At 39.7% G+C, this 15,634-nt stretch overlaps 1 protein-coding gene across 2 annotated transcripts in view; it reads left to right on the forward strand.

Moving 5' to 3' along the window:
• Xrn2 (5'-3' exoribonuclease 2) overlaps nt 1-15,634 on the forward strand; it is a 75,000-nt gene that overhangs the window by 40,993 nt on the left and 18,373 nt on the right. For both annotated transcript variants that reach the window (XM_051144782.1, XM_051144783.1), the window contains 5 exons: nt 1,147-1,244; nt 1,823-1,902; nt 4,174-4,230; nt 13,317-13,385; nt 13,472-13,603. In XM_051144782.1, the coding sequence (XP_051000739.1) occupies nt 1,147-1,244; nt 1,823-1,902; nt 4,174-4,230; nt 13,317-13,385; nt 13,472-13,603 (436 nt within the window). The remainder of the gene's footprint in view (nt 1-1,146; nt 1,245-1,822; nt 1,903-4,173; nt 4,231-13,316; nt 13,386-13,471; nt 13,604-15,634) is intronic.

Raw genomic sequence — 15,634 nt, forward strand, 5'->3', positions numbered from 1 at the left:
AAATGAGTGAAAACAGATGAAAATAGTCTCTTCATACTGACTAAAGAGCAGTCATCAAGAGGGAGGGTGCTATGGTCTAAGCCCTGTACACAGGTGCATCCAGTTTGATAAAACAAGTACAGCTAGAGATAATGTCACAGAGTAGCCTCAGCAATTGACAGGTAATCCTGACAACAAATATCTGAATTAAATGACATCCTAGATCAAGTAGACTGAGCAGATAATTTATAGGCCATTCAACCTATCCAGACTGAGGAGTACACATATTTCTTAGCAGACCATGAAACTATCTCTAAAATAAATCATTTATTAGGCTACAAACCAAGTCTTAAATAGACAGAAATGGAAATAAGCAATTTCTCATATTCTCTCTGATCTTGCAGAATAAGACTATAAATCAACAGTGAGAGAAACCCTAGAACATCCTCAAGCCTGTGCTGATTAAACAAGACACCATAGAGCAATGGCTGGTCTTTGAAGAAACTAAGAAGGAGATAAACATTCCTAGGTTAATTAAAAAAAGAACAGCCTTTGACTTTTTATTCTAAATGACGTGCACACACAAACATCCTCTTGCCTCTTAGGAAGGCATTGCTCATCCTCTCCATCTGCCTTCTTCCTCTTTTATTCAGAGGATTAACTTTTCTTGAAAGAGTTGGGTAAAACAAGCATTTACTTCTGGAAGGCTAACTTGAATGTTGTTCTACATAGAAAGTAGCATTTTATAATTAAGGCAGAGTATTTAGACTGGGAAATTGTGAAGCTGAGCTCAGTTTTGAAAATTTATTATCAAAATAACAAGTTTAAGAAACTTGATTCATTTTTGTCATAAGGTGGTTGTATGTTCTCAGACTGTTATGTCTTACACAAGCAGTCAGCTGGTTTATGACTCAGAAAGGCAGCGTATCCAAGTGTGTCTCAGCAGTGGCCTTTTTCTTAGAGTCACTCATTGCTGAAAACTCATTGCAGAATATTATTTCTTCCATAGAGGGGCACATCACACATGTGAGCTGTCACTTACAAATTGTTTCATATGCACTGGGCTGGAATTTAGAAGGTGCCTTTTGTTGTTGTTGTTACAGCTTTATAAAAATAGATCTTACTAGATATAATGGCTTGACTGTGGCCTTATGCTTTTTTATTTAGACAGGAGAAATAGTCTTGGAGGTGATGTCTTGTTTGTGGGGAAGCTCCATCCACTGCACGACTTCATTTTGGAGCTATACCAGACAGGTTCCACAGAGGTACAGTACACAGTTTGTTTAATAATATAAATAGGAATATACACGGTGTGGGTGTGGGTGTGGGTGTAGGTGTGTGTAGGTGTGTGTGGTATTTAATTTACCCTTAACTTTTTTAAGTCTAAAATCTTGTGACACAGAATGTGTTTATGGTATTGTACAACTAGCACCATTATCCATATGCAGAACTTTTTCCTTTACCCATCAGACAGTATTAAACAACATTTCCACATTCTGGGTTCCTCCAAAGTCAGGTATTTGTCTTTCTCTATGAGTCTGCTTATTCTTGGTACCCGCACACCTGGACTCCAACAGTCGGAGCCCTCATTGTCTGCCTCATCCCACTTGGCATATTAAAGTTCATCTATGTTGTAGGCATTACCAAAATGTCATTTCTTTATGTGGCTGAGTCATTTTCAGTAAGAAGCAGAGGCCACCCTTTATCAGTTTCTGCTGATAGGTCCTGGTTGGTTTGCTCTTCTGAGTAACAGTCCTATGAACTTAAGAGAAGGTGTGCAAGTGTCTGCTGTGTCCTCATGCTCTGCTCATCAGTTATATTGTAGGAATGCATTTCTCCACAGCCAGTAAATGTGCCTCCTGAATTGTGTCATGGGATTCAAGGAAAGTTTTCTTTGGATGAAGAAGCCATTCTTCCAGATCAGTGAGTACCCACTTCAGTATCATTGAGAAGACTAGAAGTGAGCGCAGTTGGTTTTTACTCTTTTTTTTTTTTTTTGGTTTGCTGTCTTGTTTTCTGTACTTACAACAACATTCTGATTCCCAGCCTGGCTCTATCATGCAGCAGCTTTGCTGCCTCTGTGGGACTGTTGGGTCCCTGAGACTAAGGAGCCTGCGCAGCCAGAGCTGCGTTCATGCGCTGCTACTGTTTCACCATCACTGGCTTTTCCCATTTTTTTCTTAAATACACAGTGTTTTTAGAGGCAAAATGTGGGGTAAGAAGCAAAAAAGACAACTGAAATAAATGAGCCCGATTTTTAAATTTAAAAAATTTAACACTGATTGTTAGTGGTAATTTTAAAACCGTATTGCAATTTCTATCTTAACCTGTCTAGCGCACAAATACTTGAGACTGAACTATTATATTTATTTTACAAGCTTTACAGCACAACATCTAAGTAGTATTAATCTACTTTAACTCTTTAAGCTAATATGGCTACCTTCCAGTTGAAATCCCTGAGATACTTGTATTTTATGGCTTTCTGTGCTCCAGCTGCTCTCATTAAGTGCCCTGGATGCTCTGTGTGGCTGATCCCTGCTTCCTGTCCCTCCTCCTTGCCTGGCTGGTAGGAAGTCCAGCCCTTCTCTCCCCTGTTCAGTCACTGGTTGTTAGTGACATGCCATACAACAGTCGGGGAGCAGTGTTAACACAACATGGAAGCAGGAGATTCTCAGAATGAGAACTGTAGCCATATGTGGGAGCACAGAAATCAGCATCTGAGTCTTTACACAGTGCATAATAGTAACGTTATGCCTGCAAGTGATAACCTTTTTGTGGGGAGGAGGGCTTTGTAAAATAGTTGTTTTACATCAGAATGTTAATTTATGTTAATTTAATATTTTTTTGAAAAAACAGTTATAGCCAAGATAAAAGTACTTTGCGCTCCTTCATAATTTTTTCCCTCTGTCAAAAGTGTGTGTGTGTACGTACACAAGTATGTGCGTACATTCACTTGTATAGAAACTAGACAACTTTATTGAATGTCTTCATTTACTCTCTACTTTCTGTTGTCCTTTTCTTTTTTGAGACATGGTCTCTCTCTGATCCTGGGCTGCCGTATCACCTACACTGGCTGGCCAGCCAGTACCTGAGGTCCTTCTGTCTCTACCTTCTCTGCCCTCGTATTACAAGGACAGGGTGCCACGTTCAGTTTTTCACATGGTGCTGCGAATTAGTGCTCAGGTCTAAATGCTTACATAGCAGTTTACTAGTTAAATCATTTCTCCACCCCACAGCATCATGTTCAAGGATGTAAGAGTCCTGAGAACAGAGTGTTTAGAGAGCTCCTCAGAGCACATCCTCAGGAGGGGACTTAGGAATCACAGAGACTGTTGGGTATTTCAGAGCAGTTACAATACATCACTGTCACAGTGAGTGGTAGTTTGTGAGAGCTACTGATATTCTACTTAGGCAGGCTCTCGAGACGTTGTCACATCTTTCTTTGTCATTCTTTGGTTACTAGTGAGATTAAATATCTTATGGCTAATGATTATTTAGCCTTCTTTTCTAAATTCTTTTATCTATCTGTCTGTCCGTCCGTCCGTCCATCCATCCATCCATCTATCTATCTATCCATCGGTTTAGCTTTTTTTTTTTTTTTTTTGACACTATATCCTTGGCTATCCTAGAATTCATTCTGTAGACCAGGTTGGCCTCTAACTCACAGAGATCCACCTCCCTCTGTCTCTTGAGTGATGACATTAAAGGCGTGTACCACCACTGCCTGTTTTTTTCTTCTTAAACATGTAAATTCTTGTCTGTGTGTGGATAAGTGCTTGTGAGTGGACGTAGTTGTGGAGACCAGAAGAGGGCCTCAGACTACTCTAGAGCTGGAAATAAAGGAAGTTGTGAGCGGCCTAACTGTTTACTTTTAACTACTAAGCTCTCTTGCTCCAACTCCCATTCAGCTTTTGTTTCTGTTTGTTTGTTTGGTTTTTTTTTTTTTGGTTAATCTCTTCCCACCCCTTTTGGATTAATTAGGGAGGAGCTGTCCTGTTTTTACAGATTCTAATATAAATCCTTTGCCCATAATTGTTTTATACTTAACAATAAACAGAATCATCTTATAAACATATATTGCTTTTGCTAGTGGATTTTAACAATTTATTATTTTAAAAGCCTAACAAACAGCATGCCTTACTTGCCCACAGAGTTTCAATGCGCATACAGGTGATTTTTCTTGTTTCCTTTTAGAACAGTGTGTTCCCCTGTACCCATGCTACGGGACCTGACACAGAACACAGTAGTCAGGTAAGTTTTCTAGAATTCAGAGCATTTGTTCAGGGCACAGCTTAGAATTTACAAGTGAATTTTAGCGGATCTCTAATTTACAAGGAAACGGCAGTGTTAATTCACCAGTTCTTTGCGATTGAGAGTCCTTGTGCTGCAGACCTCAGAGCGGAGCCTCTTGACTTTAAATTATGTATATTGTTACGGTTACTGATTTAACAAGCATGCTTATCTGTTTTCTGGTTTCCCCTGACAACCTCTGATTCCTTCAGGATTAGGAAAGTGGGAGGTGGAAGTGGAGCGTGTGGCCAGCGCCTGCAGAGCAGGCAGACCTGTGTGCCCAGCTGCTCGAACTGCTTCCTGGTGTTCTGGGGATTGCTGTAACTGTGGCTCCACAGAATTAACACATAAACAATATTATGTAGTATATTTTACTTACGGTTAACTGGAAAATTTATCCCTCACTTTAACATTTTTCATTGGGTTAAAAAAAAAAAAAAAGGAATGTAATTGTTGCAAATAAAAGTCAGCACACTCCTTCTCTGTGTGATACAGTTGGAAATCTTGGTGCCAGAATTTATGCCTCTATCATTTTTGGAAGTGTTTAGCAAAGACTAAAGCAAACACACTTGAGAATTTGGTAAATGGCTGCTAATTCTAAGTCTTCCTGACCCATTGCTAAAATTACTTATACTTACACAAAATACTTTAGATTTTACTTAAATTTCTCATTACAAAATATCACCAGTCTGTATCCTGGCTTAAATGGATTTAGCTAGTAGCTAATTGCCATTCTAGGAGGGCTTACGTCTCTTCGATATTTTGCTGTTCATCTTTATACAGTGTGTTCTGACTCTGTATCCTTTGTTAAGGGTGAAGTACAGACTTTAAAGCCATGCGCATAAGCCCGTCACAGACAGTCTGGCTCTGCCACCGTTAAGTGTGGACACTGCATTAACTTGTGGGGTCTCCGACTCACGTTGGTGCTTCAGGCCAGTTAATTACACAAGTTTTCTTTTTGAACTGTCACATTTTTGTTTGTTCTTGTGTTTCCTACATTTTTCAAAGACTTTACTGCCTAGCTCTCTAGAAATACTTAGGATAGAGAAGTTTGCACAGAGGAGATCACAGATCAGTGGACATGTCCTGGCGTGTCCCGGGGGATAGATGCCGCAGCTGGTGTGCTGGTTCATTGTTTCCGAACCTGAAGGACCTGTAATGTTTGACACAAATGTGCTTGCTGTGTTTATTAGGGTTAAAAACAAATCCAAGATCTACGTGCATTTCAGTTATATGTTGAAAGTTTAACTTCAAACTTGTTTTTTTTGTTTTGTTTTTTGTTTGCTTGTTTGTTTTATTTTTTCAAGACAGGGTCTCTCTGTGTAGCCTTGGCTGTCCTGGACTTGCTTTGTAGACCAGGCTGGCCTCGAACTCACAGCGATCCGCCTGCCTCTGCCTCCCAAGTGCTGGGATTAAAGGCGTGTGCCACCATGCCTTGCTTTTTTTTTTTTTTTTTTCAACTTAATTTTTAAAAGATTTGTGGAAAACTCGAGCTACCTTTTGTCTTAAAGTGTAATTTACAGCATTTTCTCTGAGAGATGTTGTTGAGGCCAAGATCCAGTTTTCTGCAATAGGGTGTGTGTGTAGGCGTGCTCAAGTTGTATATTCCAGTTATAGTCGTTTAATAAATGCAGATAAAAAGGCAGAGCCATCTAGTCATTTATTTTGACTCTTCTTCTTTTCCTTCAGCTGGTGTCTCCTTCCATTCTTGAGAAATTTTTTCCTCAGATTGACTTGGATTGGCTCCTGTCATATCTGGTCTTATCTTTAGTATTGAGAAAGTATATTATTACACAGTGGCATACCTCATGTCCATAGAAAGACTTTAAGCAGTTATAACCTGTGGCCTGGAATATCGTTAATCTCTTCCAATACTGATTTCCTAAGCCATTTAGTATATTTGTAGCTTAGCTTTAAATATAACCAAATAAGACGTTTCCTTTAATTGTCCTCATCTTGTTTTTATTTATTTTTTTCTTATTTTAATTTTGTTTGGACATAGTAGTCTTTATTAATTCCTTGTTAATTATATACATATATATGTATATATATATATCACTTAAATTATTTAAAAAAGTTTGTCTTTCCAATGCAACAGTATAATTGCCTGTTCTTTTGGTGGGGCGGTATGCATGCACGCACTACATGTGTGCTTTCCAGGCCTATCATGATTTAGAACAGTTGTTCTTAACCGTCTTAATACTGTGACCTTTTAATATAATTCCTCATATTGTGGTGACCTCAACCATGGAATAATTTTTGTTGCTACTGCATAACTGTAAATTTGCTACTGTTACGAATCATAATGTGGATATCTGATATGCAGTACCTGTGAAAGGTCCTTTGACCTCCAAAAGGGGTTTTAACCCTCAAGTTGAGAACTGCTCATTTAGCAGAACCCTGGCTCTGTGGCTTGAACATCATCCTGTTTCTCAAGGTTACCTCCTTGCCGTTCTGGCTGGTCCTTTCAACATCACATTGACCTTTATGCCTGTCTCTCGGTGCTTGAAATGTTCTTCCCTTCTCTGTCTGCCTGTCTGTGAACTAGCCTGCATTGCAGCTTCCTGTTAACATGTATAGCTTGTATAGTTTTATATATCACATTTTCAGCATAACTTATTTTCTTTAAAGAGGTGTGTCTCTCAAACTACTCTGATCACCTTTGAATAAATGAGGCAAAGAATAGAACATCTCTTTGGGAAGTTTTGTTTTTTAAATTGGATTTCGTGTAAATGGAATTTTAAATATACCGATTACCGCAGTATTTATAAGGCTCAAAGCTGTCAGAATCAGAAGCCTAAAGAAAGTGGAATACACACATTCAACAGCAGACTTAATGTGGAAAACACTTGGGAGGGTTTAGCTGCTGTTGCCTGCAGTCCTATGTAGGACACTGAGCTGGTTAACCTCTCCTGGTAGAATGTCACAGTTGAACAAACTCTTCAAGTGTCTTAAAATGTCAAGTATATGAATAATAAAAAAAACTTGTGCAAGAACAGTTTACATTGGCATGCTGGCTGAGCATTGCCTACAGAGTGTAGGGAAAAGTAGAGGCGAGTGAAGCCTGCTAGTTGGAACTTTCTCCCTGCTTTGAAAGGCACGCTACCGTTCTCATACAGTAATGTTGAGATAACATTTATTAGAATAAAATTTTTTGTTTGAAAAGTTATTAGGCATGCAGGTACATGGGGCTTAACACACACACACACAAACACACTGGTAGGTGGGGGAGAGAGAGTGAAGGAGAGGAGAGAGAATGCATGTGGCTGGCTGTCAGAGGACAGTTTTACGCAGTTGGCTCTTTCCTTCCACCTTTATGTAGGTTTCAGAGATTAAATGCAGGTTGCCAGGCTTGTGCAGTGAGTGCTTGTACACACTGCACCGTCTTGACGGCTCCTCAGAATAATTATTAAGATGAGCTAAGTCAGAAGAGATGCTGTGCATCTACAGTATCTTATCTGGAATACAAATAAAAGTACTGGTTTCCTTATTTTCAAAGATATTTAGGATTTTTATTTCACCTGTGTCATATTTGCGAGGCAGCTAAAATGAAAGAAAGGCAGCTGGCAGGAAGAAGTGCATGGTGCTCTGCGCCGGCGGGAGGAGGCCAGTGTTGTGTCGGCACTGTTGCTTCTGTGTTTGGAAAAAGCAGGTGAAAATATTCGCAGGTCCACAGAGTTGCACGGAATAGTGTACATCTATTTACATGGGTCTGTGGCTTTGGTGAGCCAGCCTAGTGAGTCCCTAGGCTGCTCTGCTTTAGCAGCTCTTGTTTAGGTGCTGTAGCAGGCGCTCCACCTTAGAGCTGGGGCCTTCTGCCCCGGCCCCTCTGTTGTTGCCTGGCCTCTTCCCTGGACGCGAGGGCCAGGCGCTCCTCCTCCTCTTCAGTGTTGCTGCTTCCTCTCCCAGATCAGCTCTACACGATTGTTCTCTGTTTTTGGTTGTGGAGATTGTAGATAAGTCATGTGATGTTTCCCTTCAGTGCTCTACCTGAACAATTAAAAAAATAACCTGAGAGAAGTGAAAAGATGCGACATGTTTGGACTCATATAAAAGATTATCTTGGCCAGCCGTGGTGGTGCCTTGGGAGGCAGAAGCAGGTGGATCGCTGTGAGTTCAAGGCCAGCCTGGTTTACAAAGCGAGTCTAGGACACCCAAGGCTACACAGGACGCCCCCCCCCCCAAACAAAACAAAACAAAACCCACAAAGCCTTAATTAAAACATTTGGCTTGTACTTTTTTGTGAGTGTACTGCAGGTGAGTTTTTCTTTTGGGGCTATGAACATCACAATTAAAAAAAAAAATTCCTTGTGTATGCAGTATTCCATGGTATACACTACATTTCTTCATCATTGTGTATACAAGGATGTCCAAGTGACCGCACCTTGTTCATGGTGAGTGCTGCTGCAGGAGATGGGGAGGCGCAGCAGGCTTTCTGTTTGCTCTAGTTGCCTACCCGGCAGCGGGATTTCCTTACAGGCACTGTATTTTTAGTTTTCTCTTTTATACATATAATTTAGAAGCATAAAACTTTTCCATAATGGGACTATGACATATATTCCCACAGACAGTATGCGAAAGTTCCTTTTCCAATTGAAGTACTCAGGAGGTTCAGGCAGAAGAACAAAAGTTTATACCCAGGTAGGCTGTGTTGTGACCAGCAATTAAGACTTCTAGAACAGGGACAACACTTCAGGATTTGGTGCAGGCAACGATTGTTTTTTAAAAACAAAACCCTAAATGCACAGGTAGCAAAAGCAAAGCAGCAGCAGTAAAGGGAACCTATAAAATGGCTACCTGCTACTATTTAAAAAAAAAAAAAAATAGCCGGGTTTTGGTGGCGCACGCCTTTAATCCCAGCCCTCGGGAGGCAGAGGCAGGTGGATCTCTGTGAGTTCGAGGCCAGCCTGGTCTGCCAAAGGGAGTCCAGAACAGCCAAGGCTACACAGTAAAACCGTGTCTCAAAAAACAAAAAACAAGCTCTTTTCTATATTCTCAGCAACATTCGTATTTTCTGTCTTTTTAGTAGTTACGCTGTTGGAGCTAGAGTGGGACGACTCCTAGTTGGTGTGATTTCCTTACTGACCGTGTCCTGTGTCCCTCATGCGTTTGCTGGCCATTTGTATTGTCATTTGAGAAGTGGCAGTTAGTTAGCCTTTCCATTTTGCTATTTCCTTACATACTCATTTTTGTATGTTTGTTTTGAGACAGGGTTTCTCTGTGTAGCCTTGGCTATACTGGACTCACTTTGTAAACTAGGCTGGCCTCAAACTTAAAAGATGTGCCTGCCTCTGCCTCCTGAGTGCTGGGATTAAAGGTACCCGTGCCACCACGCCTGGCTGCTGAGCCATTTCTTTAGCTTTAGGGAGATTTTTTTTTTTTTTAAATCTGTTTTTCAGCCATTTCTTATTAATGGGGGGACGGATGCCCCCTTCCACTTCTTCTCTTTCTGTCTTCCTCTCTATGTGATTGTTGATTTTTTTTTTTTTTTTTTTTTTTTTTTTTTTTTTATCTTGTAACTTCACTAAATTTATCAATTCCATTGGGGTTTTGGTAGTCTTTAGGGTATTTTGTGTATAAGAACATATAATCTGACAGCAGTAAGTTGGCTTATTCCTTTTACCCCCACTTTGGGCTTACTTAATTACCCTGGAAAAATTATACTATGTAGGAGTGGTGGTCCTTGTATGTTTCCATCTATTAGAGCAAACACCTTCAACCTTTTCCCATTAAAGCTTAAGTTGGATGTGCTTTTCCACATATAGCCTTCGTTATGTTGACATAATTTTTCTTCTATGCTTAACTTTTTGAGGATTTTTATTATGAAAGAATGTTGGGTTTTATTAGATGCTTTTAATAAGATGATCGTATGGCTTTGCCTTTCACTTCATTAATGTAATGTTGCATTAATTACTTCCTCATTGTGTGACAGAGTCCCTGAAACAACTTAGGAGAGGAGAGATATTTGGGCTTACAGTTGGAAATGGTTTGGACGATAGTTCCTTGGTCTCACAAACATGGGCAAAGCATTACAATGATGGAAAAGTGTAGAACAGGAGAGTAGGAAGCAGAATGTCACAGGAAGTGGCCCTAAATATATACTCACAAGGGCCTGCTCACCAGTGGCCTACTTGTTCCAGGCAGGCCACCTTCTGGCTTCTACAACTTTCACAAATAGTAGTGCTGTCTAGTGACCCACATTCAAATCAAGAATGTGGGGGACATTACATACTCAAACCAAAGACATTGTCTGTGTTGACTTATGGCAATGGCCTTGCATCTCTGGAACAAATCCTACTTTATCGTGGCGTTTGATCTTTTTGATATGCTGTTAGGTTCAGCTTGCCAGGATTTTGTTGGCATTTTTACATATGTGTTCATCAGAAATGTTGGTCTGTTGTGTAATTTGGTATCTGGTAATGCTTGCCTCGTAGAGTGAGTTTGACAGTTTCTTTTTTTCAGTCTTTTGGAATTGCTTGAGAAAAATAGGTTTTAATTCTTCAGGTGTCTTGTAGATTTCAGCAGAACCTTTTCCTGCCATTTTATGATTAGTCTTACTGCGCCTTAACTGCAGCCCCTTGGGTGCTTTTCTTGATCCCCAGATGAGAGAATTCTTTGCCCCTCCCTTTCCTTCACTCACATGCACCTTTGCTTACGGAAGACGAGAGCGCACACAACTTTAAAACTTGGCATCTGTTCTGTGCCTTTTATTGCATGTCTGCTCTTTCATTTATAAAACAACTATAAAACATTCTTTATTTCTACTTTTAGAAAGGGAGATAGGTTTGGTGCCTAGTCAGTCTGTGTGCAGATTGCCACCTTGATGGAACCTGCTGAGCAAAACAAGATGGCTGCTGTGAGACTGCGTGCTTGAGAGTGTATATAGCAGGTTTTCTCTCTGTGGATTTGCAAAGCCCTAGGGACCTAACACATGCTTTCTGTGTTCAGTGCAATACTCAGAGACATTTCCTTGTTGTTCCTACTTTGCCCTCCTTCTGCCACATTGTCCAGGAGGAAACACTAGGGGTAAAGATAACTGTTGTAAGTAAAAGGTGAGATAGAAGATGAACCAACTGACAAAATAAACTAAGATTCAGTGGTTCCCTCTGTTTGTGGTAATTTTTATTTTAAATATGATTTCTGTATTTAAAATATACAGTTAAGTCTCGCTATAGTAGATTTTAAAAAGACACTTATTTTTATGTATATCAATGCTCTGTCTTCATGTACACCTGCATGTCAGAAGAGGGCATCAGATCCCAGTATAGATGGTTATGAGCCACTACCTGGTTGCTGGGAATTGAACTCAGGACAGAGCAGTCAGTGCTCTTAACCTCTGATCCACCTCTCTAGCCCCTTATCCTCAATTTTTTTTTTTGCAAGACAGGGTTTCTTTGTGAAGCCTTAGCTGTCCTGGACTCGCTTTGTAGAACAGGCTGGCCTCAACTCACGGCGATCCACCCGCCTCTGCCTCCTGAGTGCTGGCTTTAAAGGCGTACGCCACCACGCCCAGTTTACTAAATTTTTAAAATGTAACATATGGACCCTAGTTGTAAAAATAGTGATATTGAACAAGAAAGAAAATAATTAGCTGCCTCAAAATTAACCTGACTATAATAATTAACTGTAATCAAAAGAGTAATTTGGAAGAATATTAAAAAGATAGGATTGACCAGAAGATAATGATTACACAGAGAAAAATCACAAATAATAAATTGAAATACATGTTTGGTTTATTGTATATATATTTTACCCATGTCATATTTTGCTACTAATGTTTTCATCTGTCTCCTAAGGTTTTCATTTTTTGGGTGACCCTTGGTTCCTCAACAAGTTGTAATTCACACATTCAGATTATAACTTACAACATGGTAAATAAGGATGTTGTAAGTCATAAGTGAACTAGAATAGCCACAGCTGAGTCAGAAGGAAGACGGGGACACAGCCCTCGCAACTTGGGGGCTAGATATAAACCCTACCCTGCTGAGGGGTGGGTTCAGGTGTGGTGCTTAGTGAGGCTCCTGATGCTTGTTCTCCGCCCTCCTCACCCCTTAAGCTGCTGTCTAGAGTAGGGTTTCTATAGCCGCGGTGAGACAGCATAATCAAGGCAACTTGGGGGAAAGGCCTTATTTAGCCTGCACTTCCATATCACTATTCATCATTACGGAGGCCAGGACAGGCAGGAGCTGGTGCAGAGGTCACTGAGCAGTGCTGCTGCTTTCCGACTGTTCAGCATGCTTTCTGACAGAGCCCAGAGCCACCAGCTTAGTCGTGGCACCACCCCCTAGCAAACACTGATTAAGAAAATGCCTTATAGGCTTGGCTATAGCTTGATCTTATGGAGGCATTTTTTTTTAATTGAGGTTCCGGCCTCTCAGATGACTTTAGCTTGTGTCAAGTTGACATCCAACTATATAGCACAGTTGCTTAGCTATTTGTTTTTTATATTTTATTTTTATTTTTGTTATAAACTTTCTCAGCTCATCCAGCATTGTACTAGGAAAAAAAAATAATAATTTTTATTTAATTTATTTAAATTTTAAAAAATTAAACAAATTTAAATTAAATTTAAGATTTAAATTTAAATTAATTATTATTTATTATAATAATAATTATTATTATTATTTTGCTTTTTCAAGACAGGGTTTCTCTGTATAACCTTGGCTGTCCTGGACTCACTTTGTAGACCAGGCTGGCCTCGAACTCACAAAGGTCCACCTGCCTCTGCCTCCTGAGTACTGGGATTAAAGGCATGCGCCACTACGCCTGGCACTTAGAAATTCTTGAGGGTTAGGATAATGTCTTATTTTTCTGTGATCCTTTACAGTTATTTAGAAAGGTACCTGAAGACAGTGCAGTAGAGATCAGAGGTAGTTTGGTAAGGAAGATATTTAACCATTTGACAAAAATCATTATCTAAGATAATCATTCAGAAATTTTTAGATTTTATTATTCTATATAGACATCTTTGTTTAGTATCTTTATTTCTTTGAAAATTAAAACCACTGACACCATAAAATCATAAAATTTTCATTGTTCTCTTTCAGTATTAATTTTAAAGATCCACAGTTTGCTGAAGATTATGTTTTTAAAGCTGTAATGCTTCCAGGAGCAAGGTAACAACAGTAACCTACCTACCTAGATGTGTGCTTTGTGGCAGCACTCATTCCTGTTCCTAAACAGTTTGTTTTTGAATGACCAGAAAGCCAGCAGCAGTTCTGAAACCTGGTGACTGGGAAAAATCCAGCAATGGACGGCAGTGGAAACCCCAGCTTGGCTTTAACCGAGACCGGCGGCCTGTTCACCTGGACCAGGCAGCCTTTAGAACTTTAGGGTGAGTTGTATGATTCCTGTTTGTGTGTTGTGTGCCCGTCCCACCCCCCAAGCCCTCACCCCCCACCCCCATTCCCGCCATTCCATGAATAAGTCCGTATTTCTGCCACAGATATTTAAGAGATTATACAGCATAGCCTCTTTGTGTCCATATCAGTGATTTTTATACTCCACTCTTCCTCTTCCTCCCCCACCTCCTCCTTTCAGCAGGGTCTCTGTAGCCTTGGCTGGCCTGGAACTCGAGATTTCACAGAGATCACTTGCCTTTGTCTTCACAGTGCTGGGATTAATTTTTCTTCATTTTAGATGTTCACATCAATATTCTTTATATAGTCCACTATATGTTGTACGAAGAGTCTGTTCTCTTAACAGGTGTTTTCTAATAAACAAAGGGACATTTTTAAACTGTCAAGAAGGTTCTAATTTCTCATGCATCACCACAGCAGAGTATCTTCATGAAGCATTAGCCAATACATGAATACAAAAAGACACCAGGCTGTTAAATTTCTGTTTACCTCTGCTTGAAAGGTGGCATCTCATTTTGTTTGAATTGGCATTTTCTGCCAGCTAAGCTAATGTTTATCTGATCACCTGTATGTCTGTTATATATTTGTGGGGTTTTTGTTCTGTTTTGTTTTTAAGACAGTGTAGCCTTGGCTGTTCTGGACTCACTCAATAGACCAGGCTGGCCTTGAACTCACAGAGGTCCTCCTGCCTCTGCCTTCTTCAGTGCTGGGATTACAGGTGTGTACCACCATGCCTGGCTTAAAGCTGTGATTTTTGTCTTTCACCCTTGTTAACTGTTAAACTGTCTTCCCCAGCTCTAGAAGGCACTGTATGTAGAGGACTTTGAAACAATGAGAGTTAAGGCAAGGATAAAAAGAGTGTGGTCTGGGCTGGGCGTGGCTGCATGTGCTTAAGATTACAAGTTGGGAGCCAAGCCAGGCCACTAAGCTAGACTCTGTCTTAAAGTAACTTCCTGGAGGAAATGTTAATAACTCATAATTCAGGAATTAAAATAACTCATAATAGGGATTTTTGATATTTATGAGACATCTAAAGATTGAAAAAGTAATTTAGCCACAAAGTCATTGGCAGCATATAATTTTTGTATTAAATAGTAAAAATTGTGCCTTAGAGGATAAAACTAAAATTAAGTCTCCTTTTTTCCTGTATTTATAAAAGTTACCATACTGGAGGCTGGAGAGATGGCTCAGAGGTTAAGAGCACTGGCTGCTCTTTCAGGGGTCCTGAGTTCAACTCTCAGCAACTACGTAGTGGCTCACAGCCATCTATAATGTGATCTGGTATCTTCTTCTAGCGTGCAGGCGTACATGCAGACAGAGAACTATATACATAATAAATACATCTTTAAAAAAAAAAGTTACCATACCACTCTGCATCTCAGTTCTCTAGATGTAAAGTGAACAGTTGTTATGGCTGCCTCATTCAGTGGTGGTAGCTTCAGCAGTGTAAGTGACAGCTAATGCTGTCACCGTTTGGGAACTCTTCATTTTTGATATTAGTAAAAGAAACAATTTAAAATAGATTTAGTAACAGTTTTTGCATCATTCTTAGTCTTTTAGAAAGCAGCATTGAAGTTATTCTGAGTATAGTTCTTAGCTTCAAAGATGATATTTTGTCTAAATTCTTATTACTTGGAACTTACCTTGAGAAAATAATGTAAAGGAGCATAACTGTACACCTAAGTGTCTTGTTTATCAAGACCTGTAATATTAGCTCCAAATGAGAGAAAAGGTTTAGTAAAATATGAGATATAACCATAGTAAAATAGCCTCTGGATTGCATGCTATAGTTATTAAGAATAAAGAAAGCTACAGCCAAGTGTTTGATAAGGTAAATTACAATAGCAAATTTTAGAATAGTGATTAGTAGCAACAGAACAGATTCTTGAGGAAGAAAACCAACACATAACAGAAAAAGATGAGTTGTCTTTTACATAACTAATAAAACGCTGAGAGCATTATGAGCATCTTGATGAGGCAGATGAACATTTGCTATCACCATTACC

This window comes from Acomys russatus, chromosome 4, assembly GCF_903995435.1.
Source record: "Acomys russatus chromosome 4, mAcoRus1.1, whole genome shotgun sequence".
In the NCBI taxonomy this organism is placed as follows: Eukaryota; Metazoa; Chordata; class Mammalia; order Rodentia; family Muridae; genus Acomys; species Acomys russatus.